The sequence below is a fragment of the Parambassis ranga genome, chromosome 12 (genome assembly GCF_900634625.1).
Source record: "Parambassis ranga chromosome 12, fParRan2.1, whole genome shotgun sequence".
In the NCBI taxonomy this organism is placed as follows: Eukaryota; Metazoa; Chordata; class Actinopteri; family Ambassidae; genus Parambassis; species Parambassis ranga.
This window is the reverse complement of record NC_041032.1, coordinates 11,127,637-11,153,905: the sequence shown is the minus strand read 5'-3', so window position 1 is coordinate 11,153,905 and position 26,269 is coordinate 11,127,637. Positions and strand designations below refer to the sequence as shown.

At 40.4% G+C, this 26,269-nt stretch overlaps 1 protein-coding gene across 3 annotated transcripts; it reads right to left on the bottom strand.

Annotated features, from left to right (window-relative positions):
• Nucleotides 1–205: 205 nt before the first annotated feature.
• Nucleotides 206–26,091, bottom strand: nup214 (nucleoporin 214). 3 transcript variants are annotated; one of them, XM_028417428.1, is made up of 36 exons: nucleotides 25,917–26,091; nucleotides 25,053–25,248; nucleotides 24,795–24,949; nucleotides 23,995–24,193; nucleotides 23,830–23,900; nucleotides 23,678–23,741; nucleotides 23,492–23,595; nucleotides 22,904–23,010; nucleotides 22,708–22,774; nucleotides 22,158–22,281; nucleotides 19,653–19,811; nucleotides 18,906–19,341; nucleotides 18,693–18,820; nucleotides 18,523–18,611; nucleotides 18,327–18,410; nucleotides 17,963–18,112; nucleotides 17,723–17,881; nucleotides 17,502–17,605; nucleotides 17,236–17,415; nucleotides 17,056–17,144; nucleotides 16,890–16,976; nucleotides 16,474–16,782; nucleotides 16,209–16,370; nucleotides 15,781–15,892; nucleotides 14,843–14,906; nucleotides 14,173–14,242; nucleotides 13,883–13,967; nucleotides 13,467–13,519; nucleotides 11,855–13,393; nucleotides 11,160–11,227; nucleotides 10,901–11,072; nucleotides 10,664–10,816; nucleotides 9,034–9,205; nucleotides 7,811–7,986; nucleotides 7,476–7,509; nucleotides 206–442 (listed from the first exon to the last, which is right to left on the bottom strand). In XM_028417428.1, exons 1-36 carry the CDS (start codon nucleotides 25,956–25,958, stop codon nucleotides 433–435), a joined length of 5,973 nt encoding a protein of 1,990 aa, XP_028273229.1. In that variant the 5' UTR covers nucleotides 25,959–26,091; the 3' UTR covers nucleotides 206–432. The 3 variants fall into 3 exon arrangements, with proteins under 3 accessions (XP_028273229.1, XP_028273228.1, XP_028273230.1); XM_028417427.1 differs by lacking the exon at nucleotides 206–442 and adding an exon at nucleotides 5,889–6,404; XM_028417429.1 differs by lacking the exon at nucleotides 206–442 and adding an exon at nucleotides 5,889–6,404 and having other exon boundaries at nucleotides 7,811–7,956.
• Between the last annotated feature and the right edge of the window lie 178 nt (nucleotides 26,092–26,269).

Here is a 26,269-nt window from a genome sequence, read left to right as displayed (position 1 = left end):
ATGCTGAAAGCCTGCATGCACACAACAAATTCCCTGAGGCGACTGATACACAGTGGAGCATATGAGGCGCTGTATGATTTGGTGAGTCAAAAGATTTCCACAGTGCTCTTATTGATTTTACTATAGATGTCCTTTTGTTGATGGTAGTGGCAGTAAGACATTTAAAACAAGATATTTAAGAAAAAAAACACACAGTACTTTAGACTTTAATGTGTACATTTCTTTTTTTAATTACCATCTGGATATTTTATCAACACAACAGCATCCTCCAGCTCCTCCTGGGAGGTATCCAGCTGTGAGATGTAATCCCTCAGGTGTGTCCTGGATTAGTCTCTGCCCAGCTGGTCATGACTGGTTGGCTTTTAAAGGGACTCTGGAGCAGGCTGTCCACATAAACCTGGGCAGACTTACATTCTGAGACTCAAAGCTCTCTTAGGAAATCCTTTGAAAGACACAAAAACACAATCTTTCAGTCAAACAAACAAGACTATGAATCAGAATCGAGTCATTGAAATGCATGATGGCACATAGGTATGTTGATTAATAGCTGTGGATAACGTTTTGCACTCCTGTGCTGCACATCCGTTATCTCTCTGAGGAGTTCTTGAAGAATTGCAAAGTACTCACTGCAGTTTTAATTTTCTCTTCATTGCTTTAAGCACGCAATGAAGGGCTGAAAATGAATACAGCAGGTGTAGCAACCCGAGGACACTGACTCACAAAAACAACAAAACTCCATATAGTCTAACATGGTGCTGTAAGACTATTAATGTCACAGTCATGTGGAAGGCCACAAAGAGCCCCGTAGCTTGTGTCCGTTCAGTTGCTTGAGGCTTGAGTCCATTCCAGACCTGCAGCCTCCTCTGTCTATGCTATCCTGGTCACATTCCTAAACTGCACATTCACAGCTATATTTACATGGCTCAGAGTCCATGAGTATGTTGTGTCTCCCTGCATACATCCACCTGTCCCTATTTGTAATACCAAATAATCACTTCACTGCTGCATCTTTGGACCCGGGCATTACTATTAATACTTCCATGGAGCCAGCATTAAAAGCAACAGCTCTATATCACTCTGTGTAATCTCTGGGACAATGCTGGGGCTCATTAACCACCGATCCTCCATAAGACTTCTTGCTCTGCTTTGTTATCTGAACACATTACACTATCCAAAACGTGCTTCCAAAGTATGCAAACATGGAATTTTATTTGGAACAAAAACAGTAGATAAAAATATACAGAATATGTTTAATGAGGACTCAGCGTTTCTCTGTATGGGGAACATTTGCCATCTGTTAAATTGTGCAATTTAAAGAAAAAAGTGGAAAAAGCTGGTTCCAGTGTTTTAGACTTCATATGGGGAACAAAAATTACAGAAGTTGGCAAGTATTTCCAAACTCCTGCCTACACACACATCTGATAATGTACACATCATATATAGCTGATGATGGAGGTGTAACAACAAAAAAAAAACACTATAACAGGATAACCAGATGTGCCATAAAGCGACAGTGGCACATTTTAAGCAAAAGTAAATAAAAGGAAGAATGTCAGCTCAGATCTGATCACGAGTTCCAAGTTAGCAGTAGCGACAGTGCTAACCAAGCTACAAAGAAATGAAAAATTATAAAGCCAATGTGGGAATGTCCCAAACTAGTATTTCCTCAACTGGCCACTTGTGGGTGGCACAAAAAGCAAAGCAAACCTCATCGGAGGTTTTGGGCTGGCTGCTTATTCCCTTTATCACTTCAGTTACCCTTGTATACCACTGTCATACCCGTATATGGATTAACTGAGAGTTAGGAAGACTCAGACACTTCCAAGATGGCAGCAGGTGGAGCCTCCTATTGAGCCTCAAAACACTTATCAAAAAACATGTATTTTTATTCACAGTTGGATTTTTAGATGACAAAAACAGCACTTTTAGCTTGAACGAGTGAGCAGTTAGGATAAAAATTGCTATATAAATAATGTTATGGCCTATGACAGGCTTTTGTCACCCCCTTTTTTTAATATCATCCAGTTATATAATTGACTGAGGCTAAAACAACATAGTTCATATCCGTGCTGTCACACTGAGCCTGGGATAGGGACAATAACCTCTTAGCATACAATATAATGTGATTTTCTATTTAAAATAATCACAGTCATTAAGCACTGAACAGGATACTTATAGGCAACCTTAAACTGCTGTCACTGTAATTACAACATGTGATCCAGTTGGATCTAATACCTCCCACACCCTGACAAAGCTTTTGTAATAAACTCAGACATCACAAGCAGCTCCTGTGGGAAAGCGTCTAGATCCTTTACGCAATAAACAGCTCAGCCCTCATTTCAGATGTTAAACTGAGCGCCTCCTTTGACCCAAGCCTGCCTTGCCCATAATTAACTTCTATGAATATTAATATTTTCTCCTGCATTAATAAAGCATAGGACTTAGTCTTCCTTTTTAAATTTCATAGTAACTTTTAATTTCTCTCTCCACGCTTCTATGACCTAAAGGAGCTTACAGAAGGTTTGGAAATCCAGTGGGATGAGGACACGTCTAATTTGGTTTTTGAACTGACCCCATTTTACTAAGGCCAGCAGATGTGGACCGCCATACTTTGGCACATTCCTCACAGTTATGCAATGATTAGCACCTTCTTACATAAACAAGCAGTGATGAAACAATTCAGTTTTGGGACCATTTTCAAGAAGCTAAGATACTTTTTATAGTGTAAATGGAATTCTTGGATCATGATTTGATGATCCATCATCAGGCAAACAGATCAGATGGATCAATAAATTGCTAAAAAAGGAAACAAAGCAAGCTGCAAACAATCTTTAAATGCAGTAGTAAGTGTTTACGTTGACAGTTTTTGACATTTTTGCACATAGAACACAGGCCATTATCATCATGATGCCACAAAGCTGGATGCCTGATCTAACACAGAGCTGCAGGATATTAGGCTTGTTATGCACACTGTTGTAACAGGTAAAAGCTCATGCTCTTTTATGCTAAATCAAATGCAATGACTCATCAAAATACCTCAGAATCTTTGTCACGATAAAAAAAAAGAAAAGATATGGATTTAGTTAATTTATGCACCCTAAATGTGGGCACCACTACACATCTGCTGACAGCAGCAGTGATTAGTATGCATTTAAATAGGAGCTGCTTGCTTAGTGAAAAGGGTAAAGTCCTAGATTCAGCAAATCAACTACTGTGTGTGTGTTGACATAAACTCAGAGTTTACTGAAAATACTTTAATAGGCATATTGATGAAATAATGAGGTAACCTAGTCCGGTGCTGCAAAACAGATTCCAAATGCTGCAACAAAATTATGAATAACTGGAAGGTAATAGAAGATAGGATTAACAGTATCACTGACATTAAACTGGGACATCAGGAAGAGCAGTTGTTTCCAAGGGTGAGTATTCATTCAAGTCTTCCTCTAAAAGCCTAAATGACTCTGTATACTTCCTGTGATACTGAAATCCTTCCCCCTGACAGCCGTGGTAATGCCCAACATCCACGATCACGTCTATTAGATAAGACTTTAAACCCATTCTGGGTAATCCATTCACATGCAAAGTAAGTGTTGAACTGTTTTTGTTAAGTCATGTGTGAATGGCTTCCTCTACAGAAGATGGTTCTTTTTTTGGTCCATGCAACACCTTGTATGCGCTTAGAAGACTAAATATAGTTTAAACTTTCAGAACAAAGCTCCTTTTAAAAAGTATCAAGATAAGTCATGACACTGACCTGCATAATCCCTGTGAGTGAGTTAAAGTCAGAGAGGGGAAAGAAAGTGATAAGGAGGAGCTAAGGCAGGTAGGTAATTAAAAGTTGTGAGGTTAGGATAGACTTAGTGGCTCGGATGTTACTTATCATTCATCCTGTTCATGTCTGGTGCCGGTACAGTGCTCAAAGCTCTACTTAGCATTGAAGTAAATAAATAAATACTAGAAGTGATCATGTTCTTACATCCTGCAGCTTAGTAATGACAGGACGCACAGTTTATAACAAGGCTCCCAAAAGTTACAAGGCTTTTTAAGTCTGGCCTGGGTCAACAGGTCTGGGGTTGTTGTGTGGACGAAATTTTGCTCAAACTAGGCCCATTGTTTGATAACGTAAGCCTATTATAATGGGAGCAATGGAAAAATTAGTCTGCTATTAAAGGTTACATTTTGGTGTTTGTACAGAAATAAGGTTAATAGAATCCTGAAGGGAAAAATGAACTATAATGGCACCGGCTGTCATGCTAATATTGAGATTTTTCAGTCAGCTAAGACAAACAGGGAGCGAGATCTCTCCATCGTCTCTTAATGCATTATTGGATTTGGATTATCGGTGCAGACAAAATTACCCATTAGGGCAAATTGTGTATTCTGTTTCAGATGAGATGCAAAGCGCTCCGGATGACCCGCGCCTCACACAAGACTGCACAGCTGGTACAATGTGCACGATATGGGAAATACTTGAGTGACCACAGAAGTAGCACACTGTTGAAGATCCAAAAGACGTACACACACACACACACTGTGGAGTGTGGAGATGATGAATATGTCAGCAATGCAGTGTAGTAATGTGTTCGAAAGCTGCTAATCATCGCCAAGTGGGGGGTGGGGCTGGGGAGAGACGAAGAATGAGGGTGTGGCTGGGGGAGGGGCAGGTGGGTGGGTGGGTTTTGTTGGTTGGGTCTAAGCTATTTTTATCTGGATTCCATGAGGACAGCTGCCATCCTCCCAAGTGTCTGTGAGACTGCCCTGCTCTTGTTATCCCGAGGAACAATGACAGGATAAACAAATAGATCACTACTGCATATCTGTGATAGACTGGCAGTAAAAAAAATAAATATAACAAATGACATAATGAAATGCTGGAGTGGAGTGGGTGCTGGAAATCTCATAAGCTCATCCGCTTTAGCTGAAAGCATTAAGACTTTGGGTTCTGTAACTGCCCGTGTGCCTCTGTAATCTGCCAATGTGTCCAACTGTAATTCTTTACTAAGGCATCAAATTGATCTGGTGTTGATTACACCTTATTATATATGACAAATAAATCGAATGACAAACCAATTAAAAACAAGCAATCAAAACGCACACATAGTGTTCATTTAAAGCCAACTGTTCCTTAACATTTTGACACTAAAGCGACCGGCTCAACACTACTGTTTATATCTACTGATGACTGCTGTGGAATGTGGATTTTACTATTTTAGCAGGTGTCTATTACAGGTCGCATGTTATGACCCTGACATTTTCTCATGGCACTTCAGAGGGAGAGAGCAGGGACCTCTGCCATCCATGTGGCAAAAGACGCAAGATAAGGGTTGACAGAGTGACAGTGACATGCCCCATAACCATGAGCTGAGACTGAGAATTCTGCAGCCGGTGGACATATGCCATAATGTCGAGGTTCTGGTGCAGCCCCCCCAACCCAACCCCCCACTCCCCTCATCATCAGCATTCACCCTCAGCCCACATTAGTTGTGCATGCGAGTGGAAGGATTCCTTATTGAGGATGGAGGAACGAGCTGCATTTCAAGAAGTGTTTAGCATTAATTTGTTGAACCATCTAAACATGGCTGAGGGCATCTTGCCAAATTATTCTTCATGCCACCTTATATCAACAAGCACTTTTACAGCTTGAATTCCAGATTTTCCTCCTAAAAAAATAGGTTTTGGTCAGTGACCCTCACTGAGTTAAAATCAAAGGGAGTTTATACAGCTACTTGCTACTTTGCAAGTCTAATTATGTTTAGTTACTACTGCTGCTTCCTGAAGAACTTTTGTAAGTCACACTGCTGTATGTTCAGATAATGATGTTTGCTTCTTATGCACATAAAAAAAAAGCAATCGACATGACTAGATTAATAAATAAACTATGACGAAAATTCATTTTAGACAAATAATTTGAGAAACGTGATTTATTTGGAGGTTTCATGTAAAAATACACATCAAAGGAAGGGGTTTGCTGCAAAACTACTGCAAAAAGCTGTTTTTTTCCTAATCTTTAAGATTATTGTTTTTATTATAATTCCACACAATAGGTCTATGGATACATATACTGACAGTCATATAGATCTAGGTTGAATATTAATATACTGTAAAGCCATGCCAGTAAAGCCTGAAACGTTTAAAAACAAAAGCATATCTGTATGTGCAATGCTGAACCTAAGGTGAAACTAAAAGGTAGCATTACAGAACAGTGTGTTCATTGACAACGTGACACAAAACTGTGACAAGTCACATCAGTGTGTGGCGATGTCTTTCTTTTCTGCTCATATTATTTTAACAGATTTTGCTCATCCAATTGTGGGGCACAGAGAGCTTGATTGCAGGATGAACTGTCGCGGTACGTTGTTTAATAACACTAGCTTCTCCAACTGGAAAATGTTTGAGCATTTGATCTGGAAGAACAAATGACAAAACAGAGACAGAGATTATTGAGAAGGAAAAGGTTTTACTGTTTGCAAAAGCAGCAGTAGTATCATTAGGGCATCATTAAAAAGCAAGGGCTTATTATTTTATTATCATTCACTAATATTTTTTTCCAAAAAAATGTCCCCCTTATGAAAATATTCTTATTTTAGTGATGCCACCAATGGGTGTGGCCAAATAACTCAGCAGTGCCCCCATTTCTTTTTAACTGACTGGTACAATATTTGGTAATAGGTGGTAACACTGTAATGGTCATGTGATATGTGTGTACAGAGTTTCATGAATTTTTGAGCCTCCCTGTGCTCCCAAACATTCCTTCCTATTTCTAAAATCACAATAAAAGCGAGACTGAGAGTGAAAGATTAACAGCATGTAAATCTGTCCAATAGACTAAGCCTCTTCTCCAAATACACACAACTGCACACTTCAGAGTGCATTCCACTGGAACACAGCCATGTGACACACGGCAGCAAATGGAGTGAGAAGCAGCAGAAGACAACGAAGGGACGAAAGGTAGAAGCTGGGAGTGAGGGATGATGGACAGAAAAGGCGAGTAGGAGAAGGGGGCGGGTAATTAAGAGAGTGTGACTCCAACAATACCATCACTTCTGAAAGTTGCTGTCATTTCAGTAACAGCAACTACCCACAGGGGGTGAGAATGATGAACTGCATATGCACACACTTGAAGGCAATGTGTGTGTGTGTGTGTAGCAGAGTACAGTACAGTATTTGATTTATTATTTATAGTATTATCTTTTTAAATGTGTGCCAAAAAGAAAGGATCTGACACAAAGGGAAGGGAAAGGAAAGAGAAAAGCTGAATAACTGGAAATAAATGAGGTTAGATGAGGTGGTATTAAATCAGAAAGATTCTATAAGAAGCACTGTTGTGGAAGACCAGATGTGAGATTCAGCAAAGTTCAAACACCACAGGCAGCACTACCAGGCAAGGACAGAGAGATATGAGAAACATGGCTCTGTGTTCTCATCGGTTCATTTACATTGAAAACACAAAAAAACTCAATTAACAACACACTTACTGGTTTGTAGACCCAAAGGTGTTTCCAGAGAATCCTGAAGAACAGACAAACGTGAATAAATGGGTGAGTGCAATGTAAGGATGCAAGGAAAAATCAACAAGCAAGACAAAAACAGTGCTGAGAAACTGGATAAGCTAATGTGTTAGAGGATTCCCCATTTAAGGCTAGAACAGGCTGTGTGAATGTGGGCTATCAGGATGGGATAAAAGACTAAACAGATCCCACGGGATAAAAGATTTGTCATCATTAATATTCCGTTACTGCTAGCTGGCATGAGGACAATTGAAGATGATGTGGGAAGAAAAAAAAAACTGCCACTAAAGTAGTAGTCTCACCTCCTGCCTGTGGCTGTTGTCCAAATCCTGAGAAGCTGCTGGGCTGACTTCCAAACCCAGGACCCTGCTGGGCTAGGCTCCCAAATGATGGCGTGTTCTGACTGGCTAGATCACCAAAGGACGGGGCACTGGGGGGTGAAGCAAACCTGAAAACGGAAGCAGACCCTGAGGGTGTGCTATGGTAAAAATCAAGAGACTGGAATCAGAATCATAAAGTGTATACTGATGTTAAATATGTGAAAACAATAATTGCTATCAATGCCATAATACAGACTAGACTTTATATACTGGACAAAAAAAGACAGGAGAAGGAACATAAACAAAATAATACAGAGGATGTATGAAATTCTAAGTAAACATGCAACCAACATAGAAGATGTAAGATGGTATATGTGTTTTTGCATGTGAGGATTGAGAGGCTGGGATTTAAGTGGTAATCCCTTCTACAGGACCCACGCCTACTGACTCCCAGGAGAGAAAAGAGAATATAAGCAAAACAGGAAGGGGGGGAGAGAGAGAGAGAGAGAGCAGGCCAGTTTAATCTGCAGGCAGCATGACCCCAGAGTGAGATTATCTAAGGGGAATAATCTAGCGCTGCATAGAGCTGCATGGTTTTGGGCTCATTGTCATGCTAACTGATATCAAAACTCTTGATAGGCGCACAGACACAAAAGTTGAACTGAAAACTGTGATTGCACTTATCTACTTGAGTGCAATTTTCAGCATTTTTGTGAGCAGGGAGCGAGAGAGAAGTGCTTCTAATTTCTCCCCAAAATGCAATGCAGAAACAAAGATAAGGGTTAGAGTATGGTAGACGATTCAAAATGTATATGGCAGCAGCTTCAATTGATAATTGTCTTTTAGTGTATTTTATGCCAACACTATAATTTAATGGAGTGTTTAACAGCAAGGTAAATGCAGGCCCTCCCTTGTTTTATGCATTAGCGCAGATGTTCTGGTTTCCAAAAAAGCTGCTTCGCTGCTGCAGGCAAAATGCTGCTGCTGCTCCCCCCTGTGTATTGCACAGCTTGGTGACACTGACATTTTCAAACACAAACTGCAGGAATGTATAAAGCAAAAATAAAACTAAATCTACTGTGTTAAACTGTATCAAATTGCTTCTTCACACACATCCGTGCAAGGTACTGACTGTAACTATTACAAAAACTGATTTAGGCGTTGGGTTAATTTGTTGCTAGGTGAATCCAGATGTATGTTCTTACCCAAATCCACCCATGTTAGAAGCAGCCGTTCCTTCACCGAACACCTTCCCAGCTGAGGAACCTATGGGACTGTTGAAAGAGGGGCTTGTTCCAAATGATGCTGCACCACCAAATGCTGGGGAACCCCCAAAGGAAGGGGGACTCCCAAACACTGGAGCACTGCCAAAAGCACCTGTCAAAACAAAATAAGATCAAAGCTTTGTGAGAGAACACAGTGGAACATAAAGCGGGAGTTACTGCACATCTACCTCAGCAAGGTAAAAGTGAGTGAATCATGGTATCTCTGGCTTGGTGTGACATTTGCTTATTTGCACAGGATATTTCACTAATGTGGTAGACTTCCACAGCAAACAGAGAAAAGTACATCACTCAAGAATCCTCTGTCAATATCACTGTATATACATTCCCCATACATTCCACATGTAGCCTGGACCTGGGCTAACACTAAAAGTATTCAGAAAAGTTGTATTGCATCTGACAATAAAGTGTTGCTACAGTCAGCACATCTTCCTGTGTACAGTACTTTATAACAGCACACTATGACAGCTTACAGACACTTCACACCAATTCAAAGCCTCAGAGTGGCAGAGGAGAAAGGGCGCACTGAAATTACAGACTGGCTAGCAGCATGCCCCAGTAAATAATTGATTGAGCTAATGTAACAAGATTACATTCCCCTTACATAGGCCAGTGATAGGGCGTTAGTGTGCTGGGCAGTAGCAGTATCCCAGTGGAGCTGTGGGATGGATGCTGCTACTGATGCAACCAGGATTGGCACAAAATACCCAGGTAATTTACCATTTAAAACTGATTTGGGGAAGCATTAGGTTTATTCTTTACTCTAAATTGTCAATCTACCGAGTGCTTTTGGAGCTTGTGTGGAGCTGTGTAGCAGGGAGATTACAGTGTTTGGAATATTCCTGATATTTCCCTGTATGTTAAGGTTATACTGTAGTCCACTATATCACTACCACCACCCACTACCGCCTTGCTATAAACAAGCAGACGCGTGATAAACAAGATAAAATTTAACTGTAATACAGCTTTAAGCGATTACTTATATATTAAATACATTCCCTAAAATTATTACATCACATCTTTAAGTCATCACATTGTGACTTTGCAGCACTGAGAGGTAACACTGCATCAGCAATATTTTGGCAAGTAATGATGGAGCATCTGACTTCCTCACTTTCTGCTCTGCTGGGGTGAGGAGATAAGGGCACTTGCTGTAGCTCAGATGATAAAGGACAGAGCAATGTCACGAGTCGACTGCTGGGTAAAATGGCATTATGTACACACACAGGGGTTCTACCACATCTGACCTGCTATTGCTGAACCTCACACATTACTGAACAGAAAGAACAGACAATATCGAACTTTACTGACACAAACTCTATCAGGTGAAATTGTGTATGCATGTAATTATAATATTCATTATTGCCTAATAACACTCCTGGTCCTTGGCTAAGCTCTAATTAACAAAATTAATATCTACCTTCATGATGTACAAACCAATTCTGATCTGAAAATACCACAAACTTTCCTGTAACATGTTCACTAAAGTACAGCCAAGCACAACCTTTATAGAAGGTGAGAGTAACACAAAACCAGCAGCTACTTTATGTACCTGGTTTTGCTAGTGTAGAGAAGGAGCCAAAGCCCTGGGATGCAACACTTCCTGCACCAGTGCTGAAGGTCCCACCAGGCTTCTGCTCTCCAAAGGACGACTGTCCAAAACTAAAATTCTTGGCACCACTATTCCCAAAGAGACTGTTGGTACCTATAAAAGAAAACAATGTAACTTGTACTGACTGATTCATTTGGTTCTTTGTATAATAATAACCTTTACACAGTGTTAGCCTACCTGTCTGAGGAGACTGCCCAAACCCTCCAGTGGGGGCAGGGGTGCCAAATGGGTTCTTGTTGGCAGCGTCCTCGCTCGGTTTGCCACCAAGACCGCTAAAGAATCCTCCACCAGCAGAACCAGCCGTATTGGCTGAGCTTGAACCAAACAGACCCCCACCAGACTGTGGCTGCTGCAGACAGAAATGTTGTTTACAATATTAGGATTTGTTTTTATGCATTTCAAAATAATAATATGTATGGGCAAAGATCTGTTATACCTGTCCAAACACACTCCCACTGTTAGATTGTTGACCAAAAACAGGGGTGGCAGCAGAGCAGCCAAAACCTGTGGTAAAAAGAAAAAGAACAGTCAACTATATTGATTACTGATATATTAACTAAGTAGTTACACCTTTATTGGTATTTAAATGGGATGCGTCACACATTTTGTAGTCGCAACGATGTGCTGAGTTGACAACCTTGGACCCCCATATAAAGTCTGTAGAGACCAATGCCAAGCTGTGTCTAACTGCTGAGCCCATGCACAGCCATCAGCTGTCCACTGAGACACAGACATTCCCATACCACTTTGAGAATTTAAAGAATCTTTTGGAATGTGACAACTTCCTCACATCCATTCAAACTGACACTGCAGGTCATCTTCAAACAAAATTAGGTCTCTTCTGTCCCACAAGATGAAACAAAATAAACATGTTGGGCCACAATCACACAATGTGCAGGTCAGTCAGAATAGATCATAGGGTTGCACATTCACCTCCAGTAATATTGTACTTCATAGCCTGTCAGAGTGTGTTTTAGCTTCAACATTGTCAAATGTGACTTGACATGTAGGTCTAATTACTGATTGTCACACCGCTGTGAGTGACACTGTGGTCTCTGTTTTTACTACAGCATGTGTTGGCTTGACAAAATATTTACAAAATGTTACACTGAAGTTTGGTTTCACACTCACCTGACGGCTGTCCAAAGCCGAAACCTGATGCTGAGGATGTAGTGGTGTTACTCCCAAACACAGTTCCCTGCCCAAATCCAGAGCTCTGACCAAAGGCTGGGGTTGTGCTTTGACCAAAAAGCCCTGAGCCGGTGCTGCTGACTACATTGGCACTGCTTGTGCCGAAGGAGAAGGAACTTGCATTGCTGGCAGTAGGTGCACCAAAAAGACTTCCTGTTCCAGTAGTCGCACTGCTGGAACTTGCTCCAAATGTAGACTGGCCGAAACCAAAGCCACTTGCTGTTCCAGTGTTGCTGGCAGGCTGGCCAAAGCCACTGACCTGGCCAAATATGGATTTGCCAAACCCAGTTCCAGTTGATGCACCAAACCCTGCTGGGGCAAATCCTGTTGATGCTGGGGCTGAGGATGCTGGAGGTGCAGCTGGTTGTCCAAACACAGTGTTAGAAGCATTAGTTGTTGCAGCGCTAACAACGGTTGGGGTTGGAGTCGTGGCAGCAGGAGCAGCTGTGATGATGACTGGTGTGACTCCAAGAGAATTGCTGTCTGTTGTGGCAGGAGCTGTAAAAATGGATCCTGGTTTATCAGCACTGGGCACCTGGAAAGCTGCTGGAGCTACCTGGGAGACAGGTGCAGCAGTGGCAGCAGTTGAGGTGGGAAGAGGCACAGTAGTTGACGGTTGTGGAGTGGGTTCTGTTGTGGAAGGAGCACTGGCTGGTGGTGGAGGGGCTGTTTCAGTTGGTGCAGGAACGGAGGAGGGAGGGTCTAAAGTTGGGGCAGTTGTGGACAAAGCAGGTGTAGGTATAGGTGTTGGTGCTGCTGTTGGTGTCGGTGTAGCTGCTGTTGTTTCTGGGGTGGTTGTGTCTGCTGTAAAATCAGATATTACAGGACGACTGGTGCTTTCTGCATCAGGTACAGGGGGAGTAGGTTCTTTTTCAGGTGGTGGTGTGGGTTCCAATGGCGTTGCTGGTGCTTTTGGTTCCTCTGATGACTCTGAAGCAGCTGCAAGAACACTACTAAAAGATGTAGGCAAAGTTGTAGGCAAAGCTGCAGCAGTGGGGCCTGACTGGGGAAGAGAGAAAGCTGGCTTGGTGGTTGATTCCGGAGGCTTGAACAAACTTCCTGACGTCGCCCCATTGGACAAATCCGTTGCTGTTGATTCGTCTTCGTCTGTCACAATTTTAAGAGCTGGCCCAAAATTAAACTGTGCTGCGCCCTTGCTTGTGCCAAACCCAGCATCCCCAAAGGTAAATACAGCAGAAGGTTTGGTAGAGGAATCTTTAGCGTCTTCTCCTTGGCCCACACGTAGTCCAGAAAAAATGCCGAGAGTCTCTCCTCCAGTTGTCTTTGCAGGCTGTGGCTCTGTTCTGAGTGCAGTTGTGGTTGAGGCTTGTTTGGCGACATCACCTGAAACCAATGTGGGAGATCCAGTGCCAAGACCAGGGGAGGCAGACTTTGGGGTGAGGGAGAATGGCTCCTCCCCAGTCTGGCCAAACAACATCTTGCCATTGCCACCGAAGGAGAATTTATTTGCATTTTTTTCTAGCAAGGACGAAAAAGAATGATGAGGACATGTATACTAAAACCTGATACAAAGCAGCAGTACTGTTTTTACCTTGTGACATTCCAGCTCCCTGTGTAACTGAAGCAAAACTGAAGCCTGCTGACCTGCAGAAGCAAAATTAATGACACCACGTTTAACTTCTGTGTGTTGCATATTTCTCAGTGAAACTGAATAAATGTGTGCAGTCGCTGTGAGTAGAATTTGACCAAATTATCTGGAGAATCCAGATTGTTACAGCAGGAGGTGGGGGCCGAGATGAGACTTAATAAATGAGATCTTTGCTGCACTGTTTCACTACCCAACGTATGATACTGCACTAATAGCTAATGTGGCACAGTCAAGCATTGTTTCATGATGATTGAGGGGATAATACAATGTACCTTTACGAAAAGTGAAAATGTATAATCTACAAGATCATTTAGGTGACCGTGGAATGCTTGTTTATTTATTTATATTAATCAACTCACCCTGACGAGAAGGAGAAACCTTTATTGGCGCTTTGCTCCACTGAGCTAGCAGGAGCCACAGAAACATCTGTTTTGGATGGCTGGCCTAAAGGACAAAACATTTAGGCAGACATTAAAAATCTGTCACAACACAGAGCCTCAAGAATATTAAAATGTCAAAGTTTTACAAACGTATAACCAAGGATCATGAACAACGTTAGGGTCTGCAGTTTGGTTTTATGTGTAACCAGTTTAGCGCAAAAGAAAAGAGGTGTCTTTGCAAAAATACACATATTTCCAACTGTACTTACCAAAGACAAAGTTTGATGGTGGGGTTGATGTACTTTCAGTGGAGATCTTTTGGACACCTTGGGTAGGATTCTGCAGAGACAATGCATGTAAAAAATTCTAACTATTATATAAGAGTGCCTCATCTTGACCAGGTTTACTACAGGCTACATCTCAAGTGTTTTGGACAAAACACCATGTGTATAGGTAGTACACACATATTTGACAGGAGCTCAGTATGTTTGGATCACTCTTGTTTAAGTGAACTTGGGGCAGCACTCGGACAGAATCCGTGCTAGGAGTTCCCCTGTCACCTAACTGCAATTTGTAACATTTACATGTGAGTGACCTGGGATATTTTGCACCCACACAGTTAGTGGTCTTTTTTCAAATGTTAAACTGTGAGCAAACCGTGGACTTTCACATGTCACGTACAATGTACAACATTGTAAGCAGAGGGATACAAAACCTTGTTGTTGTTCATGTTAGAACATAGCAGCATCATAAATACCAACTAAATAAAACCAGATATTTCAACATTTTCTGAAAATTAATCTAGACATATAAAAAGCGTGTCTTTTTAACCATATGGTAGGTATGGATGAATATTTAAATTTGTTAGATTAGTTATCTGTTACATCAACAACAAATATATGAGAAGATGACTGCCTGGAAGCAATACATAACACTTACCCGTTTAGCCTGGTTTGAGGACAATGTTCCAAAGACTGGAGCTGTTGGATCTGATCCGGAGGAGCTGGAACAAAACAAAAGAAATGAATGTCACAAAGACAGCCGAACTAAAATGTGAAAAGTCAAATTTCCGGTAGGTGTTAGTTTAGGAGAAGTAAGTGTCCACAACCAGAAAATGGCCCTAAAACAAACAAATGCTATCTATGTGTAAGGCTGGAGGTACATTAAAAATGACTCCATTCCACTTTTGTAACTGCACACTAGCATGCCTGCCTCATACACTGCATGATTATTTAAATCATAAATTCAGCATTTTTAAAATATTTTTACATACAGTAAAACAAAATGTGTGTAGTAATGTTCTTTGAATAAAGGAATCATTTAAAGAAATGTCTGTAGAACCAGTTTAAGTTCAAAATTGGGGTAAAGCTCACTTGCATAATCATCTTCCTCTCGCAATACCTTGCCTTGCTTTTTCTGTTATTGTGAGCAGGCTTTATTTGGGAAAAGCCCCAAAGAGGAATGGTCTAGCACAAAAGTAGAGCACAGCCCAGTGAGGCAGAAAAAGTACGGTGCAGGATACAGCAAGGAGCAAAACAATCAAAGTGTGAATAATTGAGTGAATACAGAGCCAAATTAAAGGAAATGAACAGAGTAATGCTATGAAATGAAACATTTACACCATGGGCATACAGTGACATTGGGAATTCACATATTTATTCGGCTCTATTATCCAATATATTGGTTGTGAAATTGAACTGTGTTAATTTTAATCTCTGCACTTTATACCTACCCAATTATACAGTCTAAACCACAAGACACAATTATACTCAAAACTAGACCCAGAAATACTTTTCCATCCTAACCTGAAAACCGACAACTCTTTCTTGAGACCTAAACTGTCTCTTGCTAATATCTAAGTCTACAACTAATTTTACCTGATGATGGAAGAGACCGGTACAGGAGGCCCTTTGTCTTTGAGCTCCTGAACATTGACCACTTGAGGAACTGTCTTCAAGGTGGACTCTGTCAATGAAGTGTTGGCAACAGCTGGAATAAAAACATATGCGGGCAATTAACACATGGGCATAGGGAAGACAAACGTGATTATATAAACTTTCATAATTACATTAATCAGCTTGGTATATTATTTTCAGAAGTGATGGCATACTATACTATACTACACATCAAATTTCACATTTGGTCTATAATAGGTCTATGTCTCCCCCTGGTGAAATATAAGAGCTATAACATCTGGAACTAAAAGAAAACCTTACTTGTACAGGTTGCTAAAAGAACATTTGGTGCTGTTTAAAAATAAACAAAAAATCATTATTTTCTGTTTATTTTTGCTTGTTTTCTATACCTGTTTTTGCCATCTGTCGCCGTAAAGCAGCAGTGGCGGCAGCCTGCTGGGGAGGTATGGTGACAGGTATGGTCCTCTCTGTAGGTGGAGCTCCATGCTTTACGGTCTTTGTAGCAAGAGCAGTACTATCCGCCCCGCTCAGGTTGATCTTATTGGTTGGAACTGAAATGTAAACACACGTAGTGTTTAAAAGCTGTTGTCTTTTTGTGTTAACTAGTTTTGAATGTTGTTGCCTCAAATTTGCAGATTTTTACAATTTACTTACCAGGGCTGGCAATGGGGCTGAGTCCAATGCCCATACCCTGTACTGAGTGAAGTTTGTTTAAGGGGGTGGACTGGATGGACGTAAAGCCAGGTTGAATAGAAGGGGTCCTAACAACTGCAGGATGACGAGGGGTGGACAGTACTGGGGGTATGGCAGTCATGGGAAGGGATGCTGGCTGGAGTTCTTCCTCTTCCAGGTCCAAGTGAGGCAAGTGAGGGTCCAGGGACTGGGACAGGGAAGATGTTGAGCTCACATCATCCAAGTCCTCATAGTATTTAGGTGAAAGGAAGGCTGAGCGAGACAGGTTGGCTGCAAGAGTAAAGATGCTCTCAGGTATCTTTCAATGCAACCGAGGCTTAGACGACACTTTCTACATGGTAAAGTTCAAACATTTGAGGTTTTTAAACGACTAGTACCTGGTGCAGTTGAGCGCACAGGAGGCATCTGTCCTTTAGAGAGGAAGTTGCGCAGCTGAGACTGTTTAGCTGGTGATATCTTCACTCCTGCAAATCATCATGATTGAGAAACGTTAAAATTATATCCTTTATTCTTTTTCATTAAAAGAAAAACAAAGCTTGATACCTGGAGATCTAGACTTGGATTTAGGAGGGGTGGTGTCCAGCCTTGCTTTCAGGAGTGCATCCCTTAAACTCTCAAGCTCACTTTCCAATCTAATAAAAGAAACAGAAAACTTTAATTTTCATTTATCTTTAACATTATGCCATTCCACAACGATTCTCGTTGTTCTTTGCCAGTCCTTACCCTGCAGCTCTTGCTGTGGGCCTATTTTGGTTAGTAGTCGGAGTGGCTGTTTTGCTGTAAAGGCGCAGTGAAGTGAGTTCCTTAACCAGCTGGTCCAGTCTGTTTTTCTGCTGGTTGATGATGTACAGGTTGTTGGACAGTGTTGTGAACAGACCTTCACGCCCAGGAACAACCATGTGCCTGTAAAGAAGAGATTTACTTCAGTAATCTTTTCTTATTCCACATTCAAATTGCTGGCAGGGTTACATGTCAGTTTTTATATTCACTTCTGCTTTTTCTTTTTCTCCAGGTGTTTCTCCCACTCCACATCCAAGACATCATTTACATCCTCCACAGCAAACATGACATATTGGTAAAGTCTGCGAATCTCCTGAATAAATATAATCAAATAGAAAAGATGTAAGAAGTGTGTATGGTGGGTTTATAATTATTCAAAAGCATCAATTTATACAAATACCTTTAGTCATTCGTCCTTCTATTTTCTTACCTTGAGCTGTTCCTCGCTGCGTGGGTCCAAAGGCTTTTTGTACAGCAGCTGTCTGTAATTTCTGTCTTTGCTCAGCTCACTCTGAGCCTTGGCTTCTTCCACTCCTGCAAATCCTTCCAGTAATGTGGTTTTCAGTGTACTGATGTCACCATGGAGAGACTGCAATACACAAAAAAGTTTAAAAACATTTATCAGCCTATTAAAGGTCAGGTAGTTTCCAACCATGTTTTGTCGTCTCACCTCTGTAGTTTCTTTGATCTCCAGAGTGAAAATATGAAGTTCTTCAGACTCCTTCCTCAGCTCCTTCATCTCATCATTAGCACCAACCTTGAAGTCAGCTTTTGCACTTCGTGCTTTAAGGTCATCTAACTCTTTCTGGAAGTGTGCAATCTGACAAAAAGTCAAAGACATTGTTATTTACTGAACTAAATTTTAAGATTTCCAAAACTGCCTTCAACCCTTAATGTACATCGTACATTGTTGGCTATTATTTGAAAACAAATTCCTACCTAGCAGAAGATAATATGATACATAACTATGTTGGTTAAAAGACACGAGCACCACAGTACATGGCACTCAGTATTGACTCTATAATATGACTCACCTCCTCCAGTATACCAGCCATAATAGGATCAGAGTCTTTCTTTTGTTGTAGCTGCTTCTCCAAGGTCTTCACACTGACTGCCGCCTGTATGAGAAAGTGATGTGAAAATTAGAGTCCATGCCATAGGAACTGACCTCACTGAATCATATGCTTTACATAGATGAAGATTAATATTTTGTCAGCATAAACACGGTACCTGTACGGGTTGAATGCGGCCCTGGGTAGCAGGTGCTGGTTTCTGGACAGCTGTGGCAGGTGTGCTGGTTTGAGCTGCACGTACAGGAGCTGAGAAACAATCTACATTATTAAAAATACCAACACAAGACATGAGCACAGTGCATGTCTGTATAGAATATTCTTTCTTACCTAACAAAGGTGGTGGCTTCGTGACTGACAGTGGAGGGGTGGCCACACTACCGGAACTGGAAACAGCTGCTTTAGGAAGTGATGAACTGAAGGAGAAAGCTGGTGGTGGAGTGTCCACAGCTGACAACCTTAAGGGAGAGAACAAAGATTTGTACAGACATATATACATATATGTATAAAAAACAACTCATTATTCTTAACACAGATCAGTACCTGTCATTTAAGTTTAGTTTTACTGCAGATGGTGAAGCTGCTGCAATGCTCTGAGGTGTTGGAGCTGGAGCTGCCACTGTTGATGGTTTGATGGAAGGAGGGTTGAAAGAAAATGCTGAAGGGGCAGATGGAGTGTCAGTGGGAGGTTTGGAGGCAAAGGAGAAGCCGGAGGATCCTGAGCCGAAAGGTGTGGGTCCCCCAAGGGTAAAAACTGAAGGGGCTGACATGGAATTTGTAGTTGGGATAGAGAAGCTAAAGTCAGACGAGGACGAGGACACAGGAACAGTAGGAATGATGCTGAACGGGGTAGCAGTAGAAGAAGAAGCAGGGGCTAGGGGGGTAGAAGCGGCTGCTGAGGTGAGACCAATGTTTTGAAAAGCTGCAGGGACAGAAGGAATGGTGGCTGCAACTTTGGGTGGTTGTACTGCTGAAGAACCTGCGAACAGAAACACAATTGCTTTTATTTGATCTTATCACACAAGCAAGTTTTGTCTGACTTCAGGTTTCCACTTCCAGAAGAAACTGGATTCCAGCAACAAAATAAACAATTTTACATTTTTTATCATAGGTTTATCAGTAATTATTCAGTGTCAAGAGACTATGATGGCATTATATGAGAAAACACTATACTGACAAATGCTAGAAAATGTATTAGGCTAATGTTATTTGAGAGAACAGAAGAATGAAGTGTAATATTAAATCCCTCTGTCGCTTTCTCAAACATTTGTCTGGTTCTGGCTTTCTGACCTGGCTTGGGCATTCTCTCCCCTTCCAAGGCCAAGGCAGCAGGAGGTGAGACTAGTTGTTTAACCCCAGGATTGAGGTTAAGCAGAGCAAATGGGCACAGCAATCCCTCTGTGGACAACATTAGCATCACAGGTGCTGGGGGCAAGGTCTTCTCATCAGCTTTGGTGGGTTGAAAAAAAAAATGGGATTCAGTGACAGACTTTGGGAAAACTTCCCCCACACACATAGCACAATACTCTTCTATATATATATATATATATATATATATATATATATATATATGGACATTCTCAATTTTCAAGTTTACATTTCGCAATACTGTACAGGTCAGAAAGTGAAAGTAAATCTTTCCCTACCCCTTTGGTAAGAAACACAGAAAAAAGATGACAAATAAGGATCCAATCAACAGTGGAGAGTAACAGGCTTTGGAGATAATATCTTGCTTTCTGCTCAGTACTGGGCCTCTAATACTACTTCACAAGGGAAATCAACAGCAAGAGTTGTTTGCACATTGTGCTTGCTCTGTGATGACAAAATGCTATTTGTCACTTGTCCCCAAACATTTGAGCACAAAGACTGTATGTTATTTATCTCATTGACCTTGGCTCTCCCCATTCTCCTGCGGTTAAAATGAGGACCTGGTGTTCAATCCAAAAAAAGCACACTGTGCTCATGTATCTCAGGAACAGACAACAATCCTAAAATGTCTGATTTGGTTAAAAAAAAATTCCACTGCTTTCTACTTGCCAAACGTGAAAACCTTTTCTACTCCTCACACCCACTTTTTTGCACTTTTGAAAATCTTACTTATGTGCTGTGGGCTGTAGACAAAATGGCAAACCAAGTCTCAACCACCGGTTATATGGTGGAGACTGAGTATTCATAGTGCAAATTAAAGATGCATTAGTCATAGCTGATACGAGTCAGTTCAGAAACAAAAGAAAAGTACGCTGAACATTTTGTTCTCACAACCGATCACAGTGCCTCGTGTCTAAGCCTAAGCCTGTATTCTCCTGTTATCAGGGTGTGACAATATTCTCACTATATCATTGTCTGATTATCTACCACTGACCAAGAGTATTTGCCTGTATTTTTGCATCTCTATTACTTCCATGTGTAAATATATACAATTTTAAAGCGCTAACATATTGAATGCACTTACACAAATATACATTAAATAGTCTGGCACTGAATATAAGTTAAATATTCTTCATAGAATAGTGTGATCTAAAGATTTCTACAAACAGAAACAAAAACACATCACCTGATGTTTTTTCAGTTACGGAGCTAAAGTTTGAAAGCCATTTGAGAAGAAAGGAGATAGAGGGTGGAGAAGATAGTGAACAGACGGTAGAGACACACCGTAAACCTCATCAGCATTCTGCAACAGGATTGTCTGGGCTTTGTTGTTTGTTATGGTCCTCTCACTTGTCTGAGCCATTTTAATGAGTGCATTTTTCCCTCCACAGATAACTCTCTCGTTACTCTTCCTTTGCTTTGCCTACCTAATGTCTCACTTTGGACCAAGGTTTTGATCAGACCACAATCATGTCATAATATTGCTCAAATTACAGGCTTTTTTTTTCCTTGATGGGGAGGGAGTTCTTAGAGTGAACAGAGAAGAGATGTGACCAGACAGCAACAGCAGCTCTACGTGAATGTCTGGCAGACTGGGCCAGTTAAGATAAAACAGTATACTGAGACGGTAGCTTATCACTATTCTTTACACATGCTGCAATACAGCACTGCAGTGGGTGCTGTATGCACAAAGAAACCTGACAGATTTGTGCTTCACCTGATTATTAACAGTGCTCAATGCACAACCTTTTAAAGACAATGGAATGCAGTACAGAGTATACCACTTATAAATAAAAACAGAATATGTCAGACCTGAAATTCATTTCTTGTCTGTTGATTATGTCTATTGTACATCTTAATGTCTTTGTCAGTGGTGGTAGGGCAGCAATCAGAGCCTGATATTTAAATGGAAAGAGTCTGTATCAGTTTCTTTCAGTTTATGTTTTGACATATTTTCTGTGCTGAAGCACAGGTTAAATAAAAACCCTTTCTTGGTGTGGACACCAGCTCCTTAAAAAGTTCTTTTACAATGCCACACACACAATTCACTGTGATTTCAAGCCACAGTGCACTGTCAATATTTTCTTTGTTTTGGCCTGACATGCCATTTCAAAAGCTTGTGCTTATTATTTGCCTGTTAGTGTCGTATTTTTTCAACTCAATTGTTTTAAAGAAACGCTTACAGGTTTTTCATGGACAAGAAGAATTGGGTGGAAATGTCTGCTTTAGAGCTTAAAGGCTGGGAATTCAACTCTGACAGAAATTCTTGTCATTCCAATAGTGCCGTTGAGCAGCAACCTAGATGCTTAAACTGTATACCTACTGTTTTTTTTAAATAATGAATTTAATTTGAATTTCTGTTTTTTTGCTCAACTTCTGCTAAGACAAGTGAAAAGAGAAACTAAACAGAGAGACGGATTCACTTACAGATGTGGATCTCTTGCTGGCTAGTGAAGTCTATAGCTAAGCCAAGGGGCAATGTGTCTTCATTTGTCTCATTTACTGGAAGCTCAGCCCTACTCGCATCTTCCAGGATCCAAAGTTCCCACATCTAAAAAGGAGCACCAAGTGTTCAAACAAAGAAACAAATTAGTTATGTCATACTGGTGTAGCTATAATCTACAATCAACTCTGATCCACTAAACAAAGCAAACAAGCATTTTTCGGTTTTATTAACTTTTTAAACTTCAGCAGAACTGCAAGCTTAAGCACTGAGAAATGTAGTTAGGTAGTGAGCATTTGTTTTGTTGCCACAATGAGGGATTCATTTCTAACCTGAGTGAATTAAGAGGAAAGTATTTTGAGTAAGAACTTTGTACGACAGTTATGTAACCTCTCTCAATGGATACATTGGAGCATCTTAAATACTTATAATGGCATAAAAAACATTCAGCAGAATGAACAGATATACTATTTTCCATCTATGTCCATTTTTAAAAACACACAATGTTTTATTACATTTTGGTTAATTAGATACCTTATCATCTTGTCTGGCAATGACGCTGACCTCAATGGATGCTGCCGATGCCGCAAACACAAGGTCCCTGAATAAAATTACCATTGAGGTTAAGCAAATTTTAGACCAATTAAACATGACGTTAAAACATACATAAACCAAAAACCACATTTTATCTCAGACAAGTGATGATGCTTTAAGGTGCAAACATTCTTACCAGTCCTCTACATGACTAAGAAAGTAGTGGTGTTGTCGCTCAGTGCAGCTGCCATAAACACTGTCTCCAAAGTTCAGATACTTTGTCTCTACTATCTCATCTTTTTTCTGCAAAAATACATAAAAGCAAAGATTAAGCCACATTCATGACAAACAGGAACAACTGATGTTTGGCTGTATATTGGAGGTATATTTTGCTGCATTTTATTTTACTTATATTTTATGTGGATTAACTTTTCAGCTATTTACATAGCTATTTACTACACCTTGATATTTAATAATAATGTTTCCCTGTGTTTCTGTTAGTTTTCATATCCAAATTGGGTCTACAAACTGTAAAACCCTGTGACATTCATTTGTAATTCTCAGCTATAAGTCATATGACAAAGTTTATATAAACACATGCATGTGATGGGTCATGACCCAAGCACTTCTATGAAAAACACAAGACTTCAATAGCTTAGTGATTTCTTCAATAAGGCATTTGATAAAGCACTGTCAACAACACAAAAGATGTGTGGAAACCCCTGCAAGCCTATTTGTCGTTTTAAAGGAACAACACAGATTTATGGATGCGTTGCATACTCACAGGAACAGAGATCAAGACCAGCTCAGGAGGGGTCTCAAGAGAACCATCTGCAGCAGCATACACCACGGCAAACACATAGGTTCTCAGCCAGAGCACATCCAGAGCTGTGAGAGAAGTGATGATTTGGGACATTTTTAGTATGTATGATAAGATTCATTTTTTTAAATGCAGGAGTAACCATCTTACCTTTAACAGGTTCATCTGTGGTGTAGAAGTGTGGACATAAAATAACTTTCTTTTCTTCTAGCAACTTTAGAACAGAAGAGGGAATCAGTTACTGTAGCCTTCAAAAGCGTATAAGGATTTTCCAATTCTTATACTTGTTAAGGTTCACTTACTGGTGTGTACTGACTGACTGTTGCATCCATTTTTCCTGCAGCCACTTGTTTTCCTTTTGGACTCCAGCAAACTGTGTTGAACAAAAGTACACAAACTGAAATTGAAGCACACCACAGATATCAAGCACAGGTCAGGTCAACATTTACGATGAGGGCTTCACTCACTGCAAGTAATGCCACATGAAGCAGGTAGCTCAGCCTGCACTCTGACAGAGTCGGTAACTTCCAGACTCATCATTCTGCCGTCAGACAGACAGGCAGCCAACACAGAGGCCTGAGCAGGACTCCACTTTAGGTCCTGCACAAAAGTGCCAGGGGACACAGCGGGCCGCAGAGACGCAAAGGGTAACTTCTGTGGTTTTGCCTGGAAAGCAAGGTGAAAAAAAAAATCAGCAGAGTAATAAAAGGTTTGGCAGATACTGGGACATTTGATAGCTTGATAACTGAATTTATGCTGGAATCTATGAATCTGGAAATTCAATTTCCCCAAAATTATTTTATTATGTAAGACTTTGTAATGGTTTAACTGCTGGGAGCACGCAGGGAAGAATTTATAAAGGCCAGAAATAAAAAGGAAAATGAGTCATTATACAAATATGCTGATCTGCTAGTAAAAATAAGAGTTTACTGTTTTTGTTGACATCATGCTTCTTTCATTTGACTTTCTTTGTCAGCCATTTCTATAATGAAATAGCTACTGTAAATTGTTTTCATTAGAACGAATCCTTTTGATTTCAGTAAGTAATCTGCATGGGATAATCATTGACTGCGGAAATCCAGACAAATGCAGTGACATAAAAATTGCAAATATCGTTGTACAAAGCTTAAAAACAAAAATGGGCTTAAGGTGCTTTTCAAAGAATGAATTGATTGATTAGATAGTTAGGTAGACAGATACTTTTATAAGTCTACAAGGAAAATATAAGAATACAGTGGCAGTTATGTAGATGGAATAAAGTAGCTACCTTGTTTATAAGGGTGCGAACATCATAGAATGTGAGGGACAACACTGCGTCATCAGAAATGCCACACACTGACAAGGTGAGCTCATCACAACTCAGAGCCAGGTGGTGCAGATCCAAATTCACAGTCACTTCAGCCAGCACTTGTATCCCTTTGACTAGAACACAAAGACAATGTAATGATCAGGAAGTTATTAGAAATGTGTGCTTGTGATAATCAAATACTTTTACTTTGACAGAGTAAAATTGCCATCATTGTACCTATTTCATTGGAGTTGCCATCAACTTTATCAGCAGCCAGAATATCTCCAGTTAAGTATATTTTGAATGTTCTGCCAAGTCCCACAAAAGTCAAACCAAACTTGTTTGAGGTGGTCAGCAGATTTGATCTGTCTTTTGGTAACTCTTCAGTGGGCTCAAAAACTCTTACTTTCTTCATCTGACGAAACTGAAAATCCTACAATTAAAAAACACACAGGTGACATGTTATGGCTTGTAAACATAAGCAGAGTCAGTTCACTGGAAACTAAAGCATTCAGCCTTCAACGTGGAAAATAAACACAATACTGTAAATATGCTTGACAACAATTTAATAGCTGATTTCTTTACTGGTATAAAACAGAAAACAACTCATCGGCATTTAAAACGAAACATACATCCTGACAAAAAGCATCGCATAGCTTAGCATGACGTCTCACTGGCTAACGATGCTTAGCTGAATTCCTACAACAGATAATAACGTTATATGTTTTGCATAATTTGATTTTACAAAGACTTAGTTCGTATAATAGGAGTGTATATCCATGCATGTGTAGCACATTAACATGCGAAGGAGTACGGTATTAGCATGAGCGGCTAGCTACAAACAGCGGATATAAAAGTGTAACGACGTATTATACATGTTTATATATAAATGTTTTTAGAATTTTAGTAGCGTGTTTAACATTTAGTCGCATCAAATCCGTTAATATAGCTTATTACATACTTGTAGATAACGATTAAGTACACCGAAACTTAAGACCGAGCAGCTAGATAAATAGCTAAGCTAGCCACAGCTATTGGAAACGTATTGACGCAGCAGCTACACATGCTAAACTGTCAACACACAAGCGCTACGCAGCTCACCTTCATTTCCCTCTCAGGAGGGGAGTCTGTATCGTCACTCATCGTGAAGGATGGAAGTTGTCTTAACTTACAGATTCGCTGGATCAGTTTATTCCTTGCCTGTGTGCCTTTGAGACAAAGTTTTATGGAATCACATCAGGACAGCTAAACATGCGCCGCGCGATTGTTACGTAGGAGGATGACGTAGCCACCAGAGCATCCTGGGATCACAACACTGAGCTCAAGACTCAAGAGTAACCAAGAATTGCATTGAAATACAATAACAATCAAAGTTAGCTTTATTGTATTGCAGCATTACAATTTTACATGTTTACAATAATTTTATTTTATTTGAAATCAACTTATTTTATTTC